The sequence below is a fragment of the Cygnus olor genome, chromosome 3, assembly GCF_009769625.2.
Source record: "Cygnus olor isolate bCygOlo1 chromosome 3, bCygOlo1.pri.v2, whole genome shotgun sequence".
NCBI lineage: Eukaryota > Metazoa > Chordata > Aves > Anseriformes > Anatidae > Cygnus > Cygnus olor.
The window spans coordinates 1,149,585-1,168,195 of record NC_049171.1 but is presented as its reverse complement, the minus strand read 5'-3'; the positions used below and the strand labels follow the sequence as shown (position 1 = coordinate 1,168,195).

The 18,611-nt window shown below is 64.1% G+C and overlaps 2 protein-coding genes across 18 annotated transcripts in view; one reads left to right on the top strand and one right to left on the bottom strand.

Moving 5' to 3' along the window:
* The first annotated feature begins 1,531 nt into the window (after positions 1–1,531).
* On the top strand, positions 1,532–8,831 carry CHRNA2 (cholinergic receptor nicotinic alpha 2 subunit). Of its 2 annotated transcripts, none has more exons than XM_040552251.1 (7): positions 1,532–1,655; positions 3,912–4,172; positions 5,094–5,245; positions 5,923–5,967; positions 6,157–6,266; positions 6,404–7,490; positions 7,800–8,831. In XM_040552251.1, exons 2-7 carry the CDS (start codon positions 4,109–4,111, stop codon positions 7,923–7,925), a joined length of 1,584 nt encoding a protein of 527 aa, XP_040408185.1. In that variant the 5' UTR covers positions 1,532–1,655; positions 3,912–4,108; the 3' UTR covers positions 7,926–8,831. The 2 variants fall into 2 exon arrangements, with proteins under 2 accessions (XP_040408185.1, XP_040408184.1); XM_040552250.1 differs by having other exon boundaries at positions 5,091–5,245.
* A 615-nt stretch (positions 8,832–9,446) lies between these two features.
* Positions 9,447–18,611, bottom strand: part of PTK2B (protein tyrosine kinase 2 beta) — a 30,923-nt gene continuing 21,758 nt past the window's right edge. For 6 of the 16 annotated variants that reach the window (XM_040552233.1, XM_040552237.1, XM_040552241.1 and 3 more), the window contains 19 exons: positions 18,544–18,590; positions 18,228–18,281; positions 17,925–18,022; positions 17,750–17,834; positions 17,173–17,273; positions 16,964–17,079; positions 16,694–16,794; positions 16,523–16,612; positions 15,829–16,033; positions 15,537–15,645; positions 15,337–15,402; positions 14,583–14,708; positions 13,682–13,828; positions 12,449–12,484; positions 12,056–12,083; positions 11,656–11,711; positions 11,295–11,438; positions 10,650–10,730; positions 9,447–10,570 (listed from right to left, as the gene is read on the bottom strand). In XM_040552233.1, coding sequence (XP_040408167.1) covers positions 10,355–10,570; positions 10,650–10,730; positions 11,295–11,438; positions 11,656–11,711; positions 12,056–12,083; positions 12,449–12,484; positions 13,682–13,828; positions 14,583–14,708; positions 15,337–15,402; positions 15,537–15,645; positions 15,829–16,033; positions 16,523–16,612; positions 16,694–16,794; positions 16,964–17,079; positions 17,173–17,273; positions 17,750–17,834; positions 17,925–18,022; positions 18,228–18,281; positions 18,544–18,590 — 1,906 coding nt within the window. In that variant the 3' untranslated portion in view covers positions 9,447–10,354. Of the gene's footprint in view, positions 10,571–10,649; positions 10,731–11,294; positions 11,712–12,055; positions 12,084–12,448; positions 12,485–13,681; positions 13,829–14,582; positions 14,709–15,336; positions 15,403–15,536; positions 15,646–15,828; positions 16,034–16,522; positions 16,613–16,693; positions 16,795–16,963; positions 17,080–17,172; positions 17,274–17,749; positions 17,835–17,924; positions 18,023–18,227; positions 18,282–18,543; positions 18,591–18,611 lie in introns of all 16 variants that reach the window. The other 10 variants (XM_040552236.1, XM_040552244.1, XM_040552247.1 and 7 more) reach the window with 3 other exon arrangements.

Genomic DNA, 18,611 nt, shown 5'->3' with positions numbered 1-18,611 from the left:
AAATTCCGGCACCCCCCCGAGCCTGGCTCTGCCTCCTCGTTTATCTCCCGGGGGAAAGGAAGCCGATGATTCCCCAGGTCCCCCAGGGCTGGAAATTGCAGTCCTGGGCTTCAGTCGCAGGAAGGCTGCGCGTTACATTTCCTAGCAGGAAGGAAGGAGAGAGGCTGGTCTGGGGACGGGGCTGAGCCTTTCGGGGAGGTGAGCACGGGCGGGCTCGGGGTTTCCCATCCTCCTGCAGATGGGGAGCTGACCAAGCAGCCCTGTCCCCATCCCTGTCCTTGTCCCCATCCCTGTCCCCAAGCCCCTGTTGCACCTCGGACCGGCCGGGGCTGACTCGGTGCGTGGCCGCGGGTGGAGGGATGAAGGCTCTGCGAGGTGGGGAGATGCAGGATGCCTTGGCTTTGCTCTCCCACTTTTGCCACAGCCCCCTTGGCAGCGTTTTATGGGGCAAACGCAGGCTGAGACATGGCATGGGGAGGTGCTGGGCCAGCTCCAGACGTGCACCCCATTTCGCCCATGGCAGGGACACCGCCGCTCCCCGGAGCTGCCCTGCCCACAGGCAGGTTAGCCCCAAACCACAGCCCCAGGCAGGTGGGTGAACCCTGGGGGCTGTTTACCCCCAGTCCTCTGCTTCTGCCCCCCCCCCCCCCGCCAGTGCCAGGAGGCGGGCAGCAGGCGATTCTTCTTTCCATGCTTCTTGCAATACCCCATGGGTCATCCCTTGCAATGCCCCACGCAACACCCCGCGCACCCAGTGCTCCTTGGAATACCCCATATACCCCGTGCAATGCCCCATGCACCATCCCCGTGCACCATCCCACCATCCCAGTGCACCATCCCAGTACATCCCAGTGCAACGCCCCATGCACCATCCCCATGCGCCATCCCAGTACAACATCCCTGTGTACAATCCCAGTGCACCATCCCAGTGCACCATCCCCGTGCGCCATCCCAGTACAACATCCCTGTGTACAATCCCAGTGCACCATCCCCATGCACCATCCCAGTGCACCATCCCCGTGTACCATCCCAATACGACATCCCAGTGCACCATCCCACCATCCCAGTGCACCATCCCAGTGCACCATCCCATTACGCCATCCCACCATCCCCGTGCACCACCCCAGTGCAACATCCCCGTGCACCATCCCCATGCACCATGCCGTTACACCATCCCAGTACATCCCAGCGCAACGCCCCATTCACCATCCCTGTGCACCACTGCATGCAGCATCCCAGGGGACACCCCACGGACATCCCCACGCAGTGCCCCCTCCCACGCCGTGCTGCACCCCCCCCCCGGCCCCCCCCTCCCCCCCCGCCCCCCCCAGCGCCCCCCCCCCTGCCCCCCCCCCCCCCCGCATTCCCGGCCGAGGACCCCCCGGCCTCCAGCAGAGCCCGCAGCCTCCCCCCGCCCGGGGAAGCCCCGCGGCGGGGGGCGGGGGGGGGGGGACAGGAGCTCCGTGCGGCTGATGCTGAGCGGGGCCGCCCCCCCCTCGCCCTCCCCCTGCCGTCACCGCCCCGAGGACGAGCCGAGGCAGCCTCCTCCGGAGCCCAGAGCTCGCCGGAGCCTCCCCGGCGCAGCATCCCCGGGGCTGCGCTCGGCGGCGGGGGACGGGGCCCCGGGGAACCCCCCCGGGCTCTGCCCGAGGCAGGTAAGGGGGTGGCCGGGGTGGGGGTGGGGGAGAGAGGAGGTGGGGAGGGTCCCCTGGAGCCCCCCCAGTTTCGAGGCAGGGCGGAGGGGAGCAGCAGGGAAAGTTTCTTTCCCCTTGCGCACGAAGTTGCCGTCCGACAGAACCCCCCCGTCCGACAGGACCCCCCCCCATCCCACAGGACCCCCCCCCCCGCAGCCATCTATCCTTTATCAATCCGTTATCAGCCGAGCAGAAGAGCACGAAGAGGGGGGCAGCCTCCCGCTGCTCCCTGGCAGGCAGCCCTTCTCCTCGCTGCCTCCCCGCCTGCGCCCTAGGGTGCCGAGAGCTCCCCGCGGCACCCAAGGGTCCGGCCTTCAGCAGTGGGGTGCCAAGGGTGTGGGGGAACCCACCGGGAAATTGTTAGGATGTGGGGGGGCGGGGGGGGGCTGCAGGGAAGGGTCATGTCAGGGAGGACGTGAGGGGTGGTGATGGATACAGGCACCACGCAGTGGGCACAGCCTCCTGGCCAGGCCAGCGGTGTCCTTGCAGGGGTGCAGCCCCCAGGAGCTCCCTCCTCACCCACCCCATCCCCATCCCATCCCCATCCCCATCCCATCCCCATCCCCATCCCCATCCCATCCCCATCCCCATCCCCATCCCCATCCCCATCCCCATCCCCATCCCATCCCCATCCCCATCCCCATCCCCATCCCCATCCCCATCCCCATCCCCATCCCCATCCCCATCCCATCCCCATCCCCATCCCCATCCCCATCCCCATCCCCATCCCATCCCCATCCCCATCCCCACCACACCGCCACCCACGGGTGCACGGTTCCCCATGGGCTCCATCCCGCATGGGGTCCACCACAGGCCCCTCTCAGCCTCCTGCCCCCCCCGTAGAGCACCCCACGCCCCCTCCACCACATTTCCTGCCCTGCTCCCCATCACCCAGAGCATCTCCTTCCCCTCTCCAACATTTATCAGAGCTTTGGGAGGGCCCCAACTTTCCCCACGCCACAGCCGAGCCTGGGAGCAGCTCCCCGGCACCCCTGGGCTCCCCCGTTTCAGACAGCTCAGCCACACGGGGAATTTCCAGCTCAGCGCGGTGGCCATGGCTTCCCCTCCCGTTTCCCACCCCCTCCGTCTTATTAATCAGCCTGGCTGCAAGTTGGAAACTGCGCAAAGACTGACGACGAGTCCATGACGGCCCCTTGGTTTTATGCTGCTGGGTGGGAATTCGGTGGTGGGAGCTCGGTGGCCACCAGAAGCAGTGCTGGGCTGGGGGGCTCCTGTGCTGCGGGGTGGGAGCGGTTCCTGTCCGCAGAGCAGGGGCTGCTGCAGGGCTCGGGTTGGGTGCGGAGGGGTCACCTTGCAGGCACGGGCAGGAGCTTTTGGGACCTCTGCAGAGTGAGCGGTTTCCTCCCTGGAAGAGATTTGACTTGCTGGGGAGGGAATCGAAGGAAGGATGGAAGGAAGGAAGGAAGGATGAATGGAGGGATGGAGGGATGGATAGGTGGTGGATGGATGATGGATGGATGGATGGACGATGGATACATAGATGATGGATGGATGATGGGTGGGTGGATGGATGATGGATGGGTGGATAGATGGATGGATGGATGGATGGATGGATGGACAGACGGACGGACGATGGATAAATAGATGATGGATGGATGACGGGTGGGTGGGTAAGCGTGGGTGGCACATCGCCTCGCCCCACTGCCGGTGCCATCTCCCAGAAAACCTCCCCAGGGACAGCTCCGTGCCACCCCGCCGTGCTGTCCCGTGGGCAGGGAGCCTGGGGACGCTCCCCCCCCGGGGGCACGAGCTCTCCAATCACTTCCCAAGCAGTCGCTCTGAAGTTTCGCATCGAGGCTTAGAGCGAGATTCCCCTAAAGCCCTTCCGTACCCCCAGGGCCTGCCTGCTCTGCAAGGACCCCTCTCTTTTTATCTGTACAGACCATTTTGGTTGTGTTATTTGTTGTGTTATTGCTCTGCCCATCCCCACGGCTTTCACTCATGGGGTTCGGCTGCCCCGTGATGACAGCGAGGAGACCCCCCCCCGGTACCCACCCACCAGGGAGCGGATGCTCTGGGGATGTTTTCCCCTGGCCCTGCCACCGATCAGCCCAGGTACAAGGCAGAGACAGGTTTCTGTGTCGGCCCCGGGAAGGGTGAGGGGAGGGGACCACAGCGGGACTGCCGCCTCCCGGAGCAGCACTGCAGCGGCATCGCGGTGGCAGTGCCGCTCTCTCTGCTGTCCTTCAGGAAAAGGAACAAAATTCCAGGCAGGGACCTCAGCCCGGACGTCCAGCTCCATCCGTGGCTCCTCCAGCGCTCACTAGCAGCAGGGACACCCAGGACACCCCGCCGGAGGTGCCCCATGGTGGCTCTCCCCGCTGAGGCTCCTCGGCCACCGCTGTCCCTGCGCCTCGGCTCGCCCTGCGGGCGCTTGGCAGGCAGCAGGGAGCATGGGGAGGCTCTGCCGTGGCATCGTCCCCCTCCTCGCGTGGTGCTTCGTCGCCTTCCAGGAAGGTAGGGGCGGCTCTTGCTTTCCCTGGGGTACCCAAATTTCCTTTGCTCGAGCCCAGCCTTCCCGTGGGTCCCAACCTAATTTGGGGAGTGGGGGCTGTGGGGTGTGTATAAAACCATTTTCCTCCCACTTTACCTCCACGCAGCCTCTCGGCAGCCCCAGCTTCCAGGCTGGCACCGTGTCCTCCACCACAGGTCGCGTTAGGAAGGGGTCGGTGTCTTTTCAGAGCAGCTTGAATCCGCCCAGCACCTGGGGCACGGGGGCTGTGCTGGGTCAACAGGGGGCACTGGGGATGCTGTGGAGATGCACACCCGCCCTGCTTCGGGGCTCAGCCGCCCGCACAGCGCCTTTTTGGCTGCTCTTTGCTGTGCGAAGCCCTGGCAGAAATTTATGGGGCTCTGCAGCGAGCAAGGACCGAGGCGGCTGGCGCTGAGCGATGCGCCGCGGGCACGCGGCTGGCTGACGGCACCGGAGAGCAATGCCAACCCCTCCTGCGCACCCTCAGCCGTCCCAGAGCAGCATTTTCTCGCCGGGTTTCCTGGCTGGCATTGCAAAGTCGTCCTTGCACCACCCAGCAAGCATGGGGCAGTGCAGCAGGGGACAAATCCCCTCTCCCCATCCCCACGTGGGGTTCAGCACCCTGCCCACTGCAGCAAAGAGAAGCTTGCCCAAGCAGGGCAGAGGACCAGAGCATCCCAAATCCCCACCCAGTAATTTTGGGGGGTTCCCGCCTTCAGCCCCAAGCACTGCTGAGGAGGAGCGTTAATAGAGCAGGGAGCAGAAAGCCCCCTGGGCAGGGGGTGGGAGAAAGGGGATGAAATTTTTCATCACTTTTATTTTCAGGGCTGTGCACAGCCCTGTTTTGTGGGGTGCAGGGGGGGCTCTGCCCCTGCCTGGCCCCCAGCCCCATCTCTTTACAACAGCCCAGGCGCAGAAGCAGCCCCGCAGCCACGCCGAGGAGCGCCTCTTCAAGCACCTCTTCACCGGCTACAACCGATGGTCGCGGCCGGTGCCCAACACCTCCGACGTGGTCATCGTGAAGTTCGGGCTCTCCATCGCGCAGCTCATCGACGTGGTGCGTAGCCCACCGGGGGGACCCCAGCCTGGGACCTCTGAGCCCGTCCTCGTGGCCCCACGGTGCTGCCCTGGAGCACCCCAGCCCCGTGCCGTGGCTGCGAGCCCCCTGCAACCATCTCAGCCCCCTGAGGAGCTGCTCATGAGTTCGGGCACGGTTTGGTGCCCCTCTGGGCACAGAGCCTTGCCCCAGCAGTGAAATAGCCAGGGCTCACTCCCACAGGGATGCTCGGGGCTCCTTCCGCTTCTTGCCCACTGCTCTGACCCGTCTGCTTGACCACGGGCAGGGGAAACTGGTGCAAGGTGGGCTTCAGGCAGCAGCACCCCCTGCCCATCTCCAGGGGGTGACAAGCCACCCACCCGCCTGCCCAGCGCTCCAACAAGCTGGGGGCTCTTCTCCCCTCATCCCCAACCTCCCTTTTGGGAGCAGGAGAGCATCGAGGAGCATCCATCCATCTATTTGTAGGGCTCTGCTTGTCCTCCCATCCGAGCTGTGCGCTGCAATATCCTATTTGTTGCTGCCATCTAGCGAGCAGCCAGCCAGCCTCTCACTCACCTTGCACTGGTACCAGTTGCTTCCAGGAGCTGAAGCCCAGCGGCAGAAGGGGCTGCACGCCCAGCAGTGCATCCCTCTCTGTCCACCTCCTCTCATTTCTCCCCATTTCATCCCCACCACAGGATGAGAAGAACCAAATGATGACCACGAACGTCTGGCTGAAGCAGGTAGGAGCCTGTGCCCTCCTCGGGCAGGAGCGTGCCAAGGTGGGCAGAGCATTTGGGGCACAGAGACCCTGCTGGGGGCATCTCCGCGGTGTCATCCCCCTGGGGAGTGCTGCCGGAGGAGGAGGAGGAGTAGGAGGGTGACACTGGGCAGACCCAGGGCCACCTGCTGCCCTCTGTGCCTCCCTCCAGGAGTGGAGCGACTACAAGCTGCGCTGGAACCCGGCGGACTTCGACAACGTCACCTCCATCCGGGTGCCCTCTGAGATGATCTGGATCCCTGACATCGTGCTCTATAATAAGTGAGATGGGGCATCCATAGGGCCAGCTCCCCCACCTTATCCCATCCCATCCCATCCCATCCCATCCCATCCCATCCCATCCCATCCCATCCCATCCCTTCAGCCTCCTCCAAACCTCTCACCTCTCTGCCCCACAGCGCCGACGGGGAGTTCGCCGTGACCCACATGACGAAGGCCCACCTCTTCTCCAACGGGAAGGTGAAGTGGGTGCCCCCCGCCATCTACAAGAGCTCGTGCAGCATCGACGTCACCTTCTTCCCCTTCGACCAGCAGAACTGCAAGATGAAGTTCGGCTCCTGGACCTACGACAAGGCCAAGATTGACCTGGAGAACATGGAGCACCACGTGGACCTCAAGGACTACTGGGAGAGCGGCGAGTGGGCCATCATAAATGCCATCGGCACCTACAACTCCAAGAAGTACGACTGCTGCACCGAGATCTACCCCGACATCACCTTCTTCTTCGTCATCCGCCGCCTCCCGCTCTTCTACACCATCAACCTCATCATTCCCTGCCTGCTGATCTCCTGCCTGACCGTGCTGGTCTTCTACCTGCCCTCCGACTGCGGGGAGAAGATCACGCTCTGCATCTCCGTCCTGCTCTCCCTCACCGTCTTCCTGCTGCTCATCACCGAAATCATCCCCTCCACCTCGCTGGTCATCCCCCTCATCGGCGAGTACCTCCTCTTCACCATGATCTTCGTCACGCTCTCCATCATCATCACCGTGTTCGTCCTCAACGTGCACCACCGCTCGCCCAGCACCCACACCATGCCCCGCTGGGTGCGCGGCTTCTTCCTGGGCTTCATCCCCCGCTGGCTCTTCATGAAGCGCCCCCCGGCGCTGCCCCCCGCCGAGGGGGCCGCGGGCCAGTATGACCCCCCGGGGACCAGGCTCAGCACCTCCCGCTGCTGGCTGGAGACCGATGTGGATGACAAGTGGGAGGAGGAGGAAGAGGAGGAGGAAGAAGAGGAGGAGGAGGAGGAGAAGGCGTACCCCGGCCGTGTGCCCCCTGCAGGCTCCCATGCCCAGGGCACCCAGTGCCGCTACGGCTGCGGGCGCCAAGCGAGGAAGGCATCGGGGGGCCCAGCCCCACGGGTGCCCCCCAAGGAAGAGGAGGTGGGCTCGGACCGGGGGCTGCTGCTGTCCCCCAGCATCCTGAAGGCCCTGGAGGGGGTGCAGTACATCGCAGACCACCTGCGAGCCGAGGATGCTGACTTCTCGGTGAGTGGGCGCCCCCAGGGCTGGGGGGGGTGCTGGGGACCCCCCACCCCAGTGCTGCTGCTGTCACGTCCCTCCATGGGGAGTCAGTGGGGGGGGGGGGGCCAGCTGCTTCCTGCCGTGCTGAGGACCCAAAGCCAGGAGAAGGTCCACAGCCACCTCCTGGGAGATGCGTGGGCCCGGGGGTCAGCTCAGGGCTCTGTAGGACAGCACCCACCACCCCCGTGCCCCCACCCCCAGCTGGGTGAATTTGGGATCCCCGGGGGCTGCATTCCCTGCCCGCCCCCTCACAGCCCCCTCTCTGCCTGGCAGGTGAAGGAGGACTGGAAGTACGTGGCCATGGTGATCGACCGCATCTTCCTCTGGATGTTCATCATCGTCTGCCTGCTGGGCACCGTGGGGCTCTTCCTGCCGCCCTACCTGGCGGGGATGATCTAGGGGCTGGGGGCAATGCAGGCTCGGCAGGATGCGGCCATGACCACAGAGGACCCTTGGGTGGGAAGTGCTGGGGAGGGGGGAGCAAAGTGTGTGCTGGGGGCGACCTGCGGGTTGTGGCGTGGGATGGCTCCTGGCTGTCCTGCCCACGGGGGTCTGGGCCATCCCGGCCTTGAGGAAGGCTCAGCACCACCTCTCCATAGACTGAACACGGGCTGGAGGCACCTAGGAGAGGCACCTGCTTCCTTGAGCTGATGCAAATCCTACCTGGAACCCAGGGGATACACCTGGTTGTGACTCCAAGGCACTGGGTAAGAAGAGAGGACTCCAGAGCCGCTTCTGGACGCATCCTGACCGCAGGGTGCTCGGGACCGCGGGCTGGCACGGTCACCAAAACGTGGGGCAGGCGATAGTGCTTCGGGTGGCTTGTGGGGAAGGGGAACGGCCGCGGGAGGGGACAGAGGGCCCTGCTCTGCCGATCCCAGCCAGAGCAAGCAATCACCACACACCAGCCCAGATGTGTGCTTGGGTCTCAGGGCCACGGACCCTGGGGTGCTGCCTCGCTCCGAGGTGCTGGATCTATCAGCACGGGGGTCCCGCTCCCCCGGGGGCAACCCAAGCAAATCGTCCTCTCCAACCCACTCCCGCAACCACCTGCAGACCCCAAAATCCCTTGCTCTGATGACTTCTGCAATCCAGCTGTAATTTCTAGCTTCCGTGTACCCCAAAGGGCCCGTGCTTATAAGGGACCTAGTCTCTTCTGCGCCCTGGAACTGGGATTTTCCCTGCAGTGCTTTCTCCTCCAGGAGCCCAGCCCAGGCACCGCGGTGCTGGATGCCGTTTGAGAGGCTTCAGAAAACACTTTGTGCTGTCAGGAGTGAAATGGGCTGGAATAAAGCGTGCCGCCGAGAGACGTGCGCATCCCAGGGGCGTTGCAGCCGCTCGCGCATCCTCTGGTGCGTGCGGGCTGGCTCAGAGATGTGCGTGCGTGGGGCTGAGGAAAGGTGTGCGAGGCAGCGAGTGCCCAGGCTGGATGTGTGCACAGGTACGCGTGTGTCTGACCCAGCACACACCAGCCATATGGTCTACAGAGCCCGCTGTGCTCATCTCCTCCCCACATCAGCCCCCCAGAAGCCCCTCGCCAGCCGCATTCCTGCTCCCTTCCCCTCTCAGCTCAGCCCTGCCTGGCTGGGGACAGGGCACAACCTCTGGGGGACCCCCGGTGGGGCACGACGTGCACCCCGTGAACCCTTTTTTGGGGGGGGCCCTATTCTTGTGGCCGTGCTGCCCTGAAGAAACCTTCTCCCTGAATTACCCGTGAGTTCCTGATGGTCCTCGAAAAGCAAAGGAGCTGTGGATAGTTTTGCTAGCCAGTCCTGGGAGCAAGGAGAGCCTGGCACCCTGTATGGATTTGGGGCACCCTCGCCATGGCAGGGCTGGCTCTGCCGGGCCCCAGCTCTTTTCCAGGAGCAGCCGGTGAGCAGGGGGCTCGCAGGGGCGTCAGGCAACACAGGCACAGCGGGGCTTGGTGCATGGTTTATCTCAGCCAAAACGAGCAGCGTTGTGGGAAGATGCTGGGGAAAAGCCCGAACCGTACGATTTCCAACTCAAGCACAATCCGAACAGAGACTTCGGTGCTGTTGTCGCTTACGCAGAGCAGCTCGGGGTAAACTCGGCTGGAAGAGGCCCCCCTTCTCCCGGCCGGGTTGTGGCACCGATGGGGTCCCAAACCCCCCGCGTTCCCCAGGCCGGGGCCGGGCACGCTCCGGGTGCGAGACCCGACCCGAGGCAGCGCACGGCCCCGCGCCCCTCGTTAAATAAACGTCCGGTACAACGCACAGGGAAATGCAGACTGCCCCTCCAGTGAGCACGCTGGGGCTCCCCCCGGGAAGCCAGCTCCCCCGGTCACCGTGTCCCCGGCTCCCGGCGCCGAGGAGTGGGGTGTGGGACCCCCCCCCTGCCATGCGCTGCCCCTCGGAGGGGCCGAGGGACGGACACACGGACCCGCTGGACGGACACGCAGACCCACGGGATGGGCACATGGACCCACGGGATGGGCACACAGACCCACGGGATGGGCACACGGACCCCCGCCAGACGGACGCACGGACCCGTTGCTGGCTGGGAGTGGGTTCCTCCGAGCCGAAGGGACCTTTGTCTGCCCCTGGGGACAGCCAGGACCCCCCTGGCCCTTTCGAGGGACGAGTCACCAGGTGCCTCCCTTCTTCAGACGACCGACAAGATGATGCTAAAGACACGAGCAGCTGCGGGAGGAGGGGGGACAGGGAGGGCAGGGCGGCGAGGCCACGGGAGACACACAAAAGCCAGCTCCTCCACGATGCTCTCCTCCCTTCTCCGCCGACCGGCGCGCGGCGCTGCCTCTCCTCCTCTCCTTCCCCACCCCTTCTCCTTCCCTCTCTCCGCCCCTGCCCTCACTCCAAGCACAGCTTCACCAGGTTGGCCTGGACCTTGGCTTGGTCCACGGCGTCCAGGAGGTTCTTGGCGTCCACGGCCAGGGTGTGGGAGGCCGTCAGCATCTGCCGCTTGCACTCCTCGCTCAGCGAGGTGACGGCGTTCTGCTGCGCCAGGCGCATCTTGTTGATGAGGTCGGCCAAGTCCTTGTTGAGCAGCTTCTGGGTCCCCTCGATCTGGCCAAGACACGCAGGGATTAGGGGCGCACGACTCCGCTCCCTCCTCCCGGCCCCGCGGGGCAGGCGCCGACCCTACCTCGGTGCGGGAGGTGGCGGGCAGGATGGGCAGGATCTCGTCCACGCTGCCGATCAGCTTGCGGAGGGACAGGCCCACGTTCTGTGGGGGGAGCGGTGGGGTTAGGACGGCCTCGGGCACTGGCACAGGGAAGCAGTGCATGGGAACATCCCTGACTCAAGGGTTCCAGTGGGGAGAGGGGCATGGAGGGAAGCGCTCCCTGTTGACCCAAGGAGGCAATGGAGGAGCAGAGAATGGTGGAAGCGTTCCCGTCATTGACCCAAGGACACAAAGGAGGAGTGGACACATTGGAAATGCTCCCACCATTGACACAAGGACATAAAGGAGGAGCAGGACACGTTGGAAGTGCTCCCACCATTGACCTAAGGACACAATGGAGGAGTGGGGCATGTTGGAAATTCTCCCACCATTGACCCAAGGACCCAAAGGAGGAGCAGGATACGTTGGAAACGCTCCCCGTTGACCCAAGGAGCCAATGGAGGAGCAGGACATGTTGGAAATGCTCCCTCCCATACATGTAAGACTTTCCCAAGAAGGACCCTGGGAAGTGCTCCCATGCAGCGGCAGCGCTCAGCACACTGACTCCCAGCTCCCTCCCCACTGCTCAGAGCAGCCCTGGCGTTGCCCCCTTCCTGCCCTCCCTACCTTCACCACCAGGATGTACCCCTCGGGGGGCAGGAGGCTGATCTCGTTCTTCAGCTGCAGGACAGCCCGCACCAGGTCCATGACGTTGCTGTACACCGTGTCGTCCGTGCGGTCCAGGTTGGCCGTGGGGGCCGGCTGGATGGACTGATGGGGAGCAGGGCCACCGTGGGCTCGGTGCCCCGGGGGCAAGGAGGGAAAGACCAACACCCGTGGGGAGCCCTGGCCCACCAGACCCAGCCACCTCCCACCCGTGTCTCAGAGGCTGAGGGGTCGCCCAGACCCAGGAGGGGCAGAAAAGTCCCATCCTGCAGGTGCAGAGGGTGATGGGGGAGGACTCAAACCGTGGTGTCCAAGGTCTTACCTGCGCCCCGAGTCTTGGAGGCTTCTGGGGGGGCCCCGTGAACTCCGCTACGCCATCAGTAAGGGAAAGGAAGGAGAGTCACTCTGGCTGCTCACCAGCCACACGAGCACACTGCAAGACCCCTGAGAGCCATGCCATGCCCCACAGCACCCTGGGGACCCCAGCTAGCCCTGGCTGCGTCCCACCTCCCCTCCAGCAGCAGGACAAGGATAAGGGGGGTGCCCACGGCTCAGACCCCCCCACGCGTGGGGGAGGCAGAACTGGTCGGCGCGATGCGGGATTGCTTGCAAGGTGGCCCCGAGGCTTCTTGCAGCTCAGCATGGGGCTCCCTGTGCTGGCCCCAGTGCAAGCTGCAGCCCAGAGCGGGTGCTCCCCGCGGGCAGCAGCTGTGGGCACTCACTGTAATCCATCTCCTTCTCCGGCAGCATCTGCGGGGGAAGAAACAGCAGCAAATGAGAGGCGAAAAGTCCTGATCAGAGGCAGCAAGGATGGGGGCTGCACTGCCCCAGGGCAGGGGGCATCGTCCCATGGGTTTGGGGGAGCAGGTCGGGACCACAATTATCGCGCCCCATCAATAGTTCTGGATGGGTTTCCCCCCACAGCCCCTAAATGCATCTGAAAAGGTGGAAAAGGGGCAGTGGGGACCGGCAGCAACATTGCAGCCTGTAAATATCCACAGCCCACTGGCACCGAAGCAGGCGAGGATCTCTGGGCACCCCAGGGGAAAGGAGCCCACTGCACCCTTGCACACGAATACACCTGACCCCAGTTCCCTGGGGCTGGCGGCACTCACCAGAGGGGTGTTGTTGTTCATGAACACCGTTGGGTCCTGCAGGGGGGAAGAAGCCTTGTGAGAGGCATCGGGAGAAGGGAAAGGACAGGGAAAAAGAGAGGGGAAGGGGAAGGGGAAGGGGAAAGGGAAGGGGAAGGGAAAAAAGGGGAAAAAAAAAGAAGGAAAAAGAAAAAGAAAAAGAAAAAGAAAAAGAAAAAGAAAAAGAAAAAGAAAAAGAAAAAGAAAAAGAAAAAGAAAAAGAAAAAGAAAAAGAAAAAGAAAAAGAAAAAGAAAAAGAAGAAGAAAAAGAAAAAGAAAAAGAAGGAAAAGGAAGAAGAAAAAAGAAAAGACAAAAGAAAAGAAAAAAGGAAAAGAAGAAGAAAGAAAAAGAAATAGAAGAAGAAGAATAAAGAAAAAAAAAAAGAAGAAGAAAAGAAGAAGAAAAAGAAGAAGAAAAAGAAGAAAAAGGGTGGACTGACCCCCACAGAACCATTCCCACCCCTCTTCTTCCTTCCTGGCAAAACTTTCCCAAATTTTGACTCCTTCATCCCGGCTCCCAGCAGGGAAAGATGCACAACCCCCGCCTCACCTTGCCCAACATCAGCCACCAAAACCCATCTCCGATCTCCCAGAGACCTCCACGATTTCCCTGACTCCTGGGAGACCCCAGAGCACACCCCAGGAGCGCTGCTCATTTCCCCAGCTCCCCAGCTCCCTGTGGCCCCATCCCCATCCCCGCCCGCTCCGGGGGCACCGGGACCCCCAGGACCCCCGTGCTGCTGCTCAGCACCACGACGCCAAACGCCAGCCGCTCGCCCCCGCAGCACCAGGCTGGGGGAGCAGGGCTTGGCTGCAGCGGCTGCGTCAGCCGAGCTAATAAAAGATTTTCTGTCTCTTTCTGTCTCCCCGAGAGCTGCCGCGTTAGTCATGCATTAGCTACCTTGGCTCCTTGTTTAAATAGCGTTACAAAAGCTCATTAAGACGCAACCGCAAGTACTTAAAAATTGCACAAGTTTCACAATATTAATTTCCCGCAGCAGCTCCGCGAGGTTTTTACAAGTGCAGAAGACAAAGGGGTGCAGGCGGGCTGGTGACGGAGCCGTTCTGGAGGAAAGCGAGACCCGCAGCAGGGCAGAGCTTTTGCATCGCAACTAAACCACGGAAAGCAAGCTGCGGCTCTGCCAGCGCCTTCACAAGGGTGCCAGAGCTGGGAGCATGCGTCTGAAATCTCGACCCTAGCCCGACGGCACTCACCAGGGACTTCTCCTCCTGCCGCAGCCACTGGTAGTCCTCCACCATCTGCTTCTGCTGCTTGTCCAGGACCTGCCGCATCTTCAGCCGCTCTATCTCCCAGAGCTTCTGCGCCTCCTCCCTGCTGCTGGGACGGAGGAAATCTTCCTCCTGGTGCACGGAGCCAGCGGTGACGGAGGGCTCAGCAGCCAGAGCCCCCCGGTCTCAGCACGGGAGCCGGAGCCCGCTCTGCGCATGCAAAGCCATGCACCGGACCCCAGCGGCTGTGAGCCTGGGGCTGCTCCAGACTGACCCCGGGGAGCCCCTGGGCTTCCAGCAGCGAGAGGAACCCACTGGCAGGCCCCACACCTCGTGCACCACGTCCTGGCACTCCCAGCCCCACGTGCGAGCCCTGGGCAGCACGCACAGGATGCCCCGGTGCAGCGCATCGTGCCCACAGTGCAGGTGCTGACAGCACCGGGGCCATCCTGGCGTGATGGACAATGCCTGCCTCTGATTTCGGGGCTGTGCAGCAGTGCTGAGGAACCAGGGAAGAGCACCCAAGCTGCCAAACACCACCGGCACTCCAGGTGACGATGAGCCGACCCAAAGCCCCGAGGTCCCACCCGTCCCCAGCACACCCCTGCCCGTTTCTGGAGACGCCGTGCCCACTGCTCCTCCACCGACGTGCCTCCGCCTGGGTGCTTGCACAACATGCATGGCAGGGGGCTGCGAGCACCCGGAGCCCTTCACGGGCACGATGCCTCCAGCCTCAAGCAGCACAGAGACAGGATCAGGCCCACAGCACGAGCTGGAAGCGGCGCAAGCAGCAGCACAAAGCGAGGCACGGCGCGGAGCATCGCCCCCTCCTCTCGCTCCGGCGGGGTCCCCAGGGCGTCCTCGGTGCAGGGGGACCCTCTCTTACCCTCATGCTGTGGCGCTTGAAGACGTTGTGGCGGTTGAGCGGCGGGGTGTGCAGGGAGCTGGCCGGAGACTGGTACTCGATGGGGCTGGTGAGCGTGGGCGAGCTGGCACACAGACCCTCGGGCACCTGCGGCGTGGCGGGCGCGGGGCGGCACAGCACGGAACAAAGCCACGGGAGGTTAGCGCGGACGGACGGACAGACGGACGGATGGACAGACAGACAGAGAGCGTGGGAAAGCGGCTTTCACACCTCACAGAGGAGCAGCGACAGCCCTAACAGGACCCTCCTCACCAGGAGGTTTGCTCCAGTGTCCAGAGCACGGGCTTGAGATCTCCCGTGCTCCTGCCCAAACCCCTGCCTGGCCCCTATAAAAGCACCCAAAATAGAGGCTGCTCTTGAAGGGGGTGCTCCAAGGAGCAGAGCAAACGGTGGAGGCGGTGATCTGTGCTCCCACAAGGCAGCCAGACCGAGCTGCAGGTGACACGGGTGCAGCCAGCCTCCTCTCCTCCCAGCCGTGCATGCAAACTGGCTGCTGGGAGCATGCAAACCGCCCTGCCCTGGGGAGAAAGCCGCTCTCCGAGCCCCGAGGCAGGGACAAGACACGGGCAGGGCTGAGCCCGAAGCGTTGAGCTGTCCTGCTGGCACTCTGGGTCCTGAAAGCCTCCAGCTACCAAGGGCTGGAGCTCTGGGCACGGCTTCCTGGCATCAAGCCCTTGTCGGGCCCCCACGGGCTGCTGTGGCCGCGCAGCCTTACCTGGAACTGCAGCTTGGGAGCCAGGAGGTTGTTCTGGGGCGGAGGTTTGTACCTGGGTCTGCTGGGCTGCAGGGGGAGAAAAGCAGGCTGGCTGCAAGCCTGGGGATGCCCCGTTTTGGCAGCGCATCCTTGGGTCAGGGCACGGGGCAGGTGAGAGCCCTGCAGCATCCTGCCCGCACCGGGCTCTGCCCTCTCCGCACCTTGGGGGGCGGCTCCTGGAAGGACGGCGGCTCCAAGATTTTGGGAGGCCGGTGGCGGTTGTTCCGCTCCTGCTCCTTGGCCACCTCCTTCTCCATCAGGTAAATGTCACTGCAGGGGAGAGGGAAAGGTTGTCACAGCCCCCTGCGACAGGGACACGGGGACGCACGGGCGGGATGGGGGTGGAAAACAGGAGGGAGCAAGGAGGGATGGGGAGAGCCAAGGGAAAGGACCAGGAAAGGACCATGGTGCAGGCACAGGACCCGAAACCTCCCCCACCGCCTCCCTGCTCACCTCAAGCTGCAGACCAAGTCCTTGAACTTGGGCCTCTCGCTGGGGTCGTAGTCCCAGCAGCGCGTCATGAGGGTGTAGAGGACGGGCGGGCAGAGGTCGGGCTTGGGCAAGCGGTCGCCCCTCTCCAGCACCCCGATCACGTCCTTGTTCTCCAGCCAGAAGAAGGGCTGCCGGCCGTAGCTCAGGATCTCCCACATGCACACGGCTGCGGGGCACAGGGGAACACCCACGGCTGATGCTGGAGCGAGCGCCCTGGGGACCAGCCCCTCGCCCTGGGGTCTTGGGGACCCGGTGGCAGTGCCAGGCTTTGTGGAAGGTCGCGGGGTACTCGGCCTTCTCGTCCCCTGGCACAGGGCTTCCAGCTCTGCCGGGGGGCTGCAAGGAGCCGAGCTCCTGCTTACTGCTACTGGGGATGGACAGACAGACAGACAAGTGCCAGAGGCCATGGGGATGGGCGTAAAGGCGGGGAGATGGATGCTTGCTGAGTTTAACCCAGCCCCATGAGCATCCTGAATTCAGGAGGCCCCCGGTGATGGTTGGACTGCAGGGAGCTCTGCCCCAGGAGCCCTTTCCTAGGGTGCCTTTGCCTGAGGCTGAGTAACACCCCCGTGCTAGGGCAGAATTTGTCCCCCTGCAGCAGGACGGTGCCCCGGGATGTGCCCAGGACCCGCTCCGTCCCCGTCCCACCACGCACCGAACATCCAGACGTCGCTGGCCGTCGTGAAGCGTCGGAAGTTGATGGACTCGGGGGACATCCACTTGATGGGGAGACGGGTGACGGACGCTGCGGGGGGAGGCAGTCAGAGGCCGTGCTCGTGGCTGCAGAGGGGCTGGAGCGAGCCCCGGGCCCCCGCGCTCCCCTTACCTTTATAGTACTCCTCGTCCTCGATGTACCTGGAGAGCCCGAAGTCGCCCAGCTTCACGCACTCCGGGGAGGCCACCAGGATGTTCCTCACGGCGATGTCCCTGCGAGGAGAGACCCTCGGTTGTGGAGAAGGGCTGGACCCCCCAACCCGCAGCAACCCGCTCCTCCAGCTCCAAAAAAATGGGTCTGCAAAGCACTCCCCAGCCTCTGCCTTTGCATGGTCCCACTCCCCCCATCTGCCTCCCCCCGCCCCGCTGCTTCCCACCCTACCTGTGCACGCAGTTGATGGCCTCCAGGTAGGCCAGGGCCTTGCTGATCTGCAGCGCGTAGAGGATGAGCGTGGGCACGGCGAGGCAGTGCTTGTTCTGCTCCAGGTACTGCCCCAGCTGCAAGGGGACGGGGACGGGGGGGACGGGGGTCAGGGGCTGAAAGGGTGGCACCGAGGCGGGTGGGGGTCCCCGCAGCGTCAGCCCCCGCACCTCCCCGTAGGGGTAGAGCTCCATGATGATCCAGGTGGGCTCCTCCTCCGCGATGCCGATCAGCTTCACGATGTGCGGGTGGTCCAGCTTCTTCATCAGCACTGGGGGGAGACCTCTTCAGCCACCCCGCAAAGGGGGGAGGGGGGGGGGGGGCCTCCAGGAGCCCAAACCCCACCCAAGGGTGCAGGGGCAACTCTGTGCTGTGAAGCCAGAGATGGAGCAGAAGAGGAATTGCCAGGGAGATCCCAATGCCTGCACCAGGGCTGGGGCTCCCACGGGTTTACGCACAGATGGTGCCCACCCGCTCTCAGCAAGCTTTGAGCAGCTTTTCCTCCCCTCTCTCATAAAACGGGTATTTGGGGCAACAGCCACGTCATGGGGGGAGCGCACAGGACCCCCTCCTCCAGCTGCTCTGCTCCACATTTAAGTGGCAATGTGTCCCCAGGCAGGGGGGGGACAGACCGTGCCCTGTCTCGCACCCCAGCACTGCAGCCACCCCACGGGCTGCCCCCCATGCCCCACGGGGCACAGGCTGCTGCAGAGGAGCCCCAAAGATCAGCGGCCCCCCTCGGCGTACCCGCCTCGCTCAGGAACTTGTCCCTGTTCTCGGGGCTGCAGTCCTTCTTGCAGGTCTTCACGGCCACGTTGACCCGCTCCCCCTTCTGCAAGGAGAGGCAGGGGCAGGTCGACCCGGCTCCTCCCGGGGGGTACAGAGGAGGTGAGCGGGTAGGGGGGGACCACAGCACACCCACCGGGTTGGTGTAGGTGCCCTCGTACACCTCTCCGAAGAAGCCTTCCCCCAGGATCCTGCCCAGCGTGACGTCCTCCCGGCAGATCCCGTAGTGCTGCACTGAAGGGACGAGGGCGCACCGGTGGGTGCCACCTCCCCGGGCACGGCCCCACGCTGAGGCCCAGGGGTCCTGCCCCACAGCGCAGCCCCCCCCGGGAGGCGAGGTGGGCAGCGAGGGCAAAACTTCGCTCCTGGTTTTGGGGTGGTGGGGACGGGGTGGGAGATGGGGGTGATGGGTGGGAAGGCACCCGGGGGTGACACCCACCTCCAGACCTCGGTCTTGAGGACTCGTCGGGGATTTCAGCGTAAATATCAGAGTCTAGGGCAAGAAGGAGGGTAGGGGCAGCGGTGCAGGCAGCGCCCCAGGCAGGATCTGGCCCTCGGTGCCCGAGCCACCCGGCCTGGAGCTGCCCTGGGGGCACGGCAGGATGCCAGCGCACCCTCCGCCCGGGATGCTCAGCTGCATCCCTGCTCACCAGCCAAGCACCGCTGCACCAAATCACAACCCCCCCCCCCAACCTTCCAACACCTACTGGGTACCCCCAGGCTCTGGGGGGAGGCAGGAGAGCCCCCAGACTCACCCACGCTCACGCTGTCGGCCAGCACCGAGTGCCGCTCCTCCAGGTGCCTGCGGGGTGGGAGGTTGGGG

What these genes read in the sequence shown, in the direction of transcription:
- CHRNA2 (XM_040552250.1), top strand. Translation starts at nt 4,109, where the DNA reads ATGGGGAGGCTCTGCCGTGGCATCGTCCCCCTCCTCGCGTGGTGCTTC. An exon ending in TCGCGCAGCTCATCGACGTG is followed by an intron (nt 5,246 to 5,922) that starts GTGCGTAGCCCA and finishes TCCCCACCACAG; the next exon opens with GATGAGAAGAACCAAATGAT. An exon ending in GACATCGTGCTCTATAATAA is followed by an intron (nt 6,267 to 6,403) that starts GTGAGATGGGGC and finishes TCTGCCCCACAG; the next exon opens with CGCCGACGGGGAGTTCGCCG.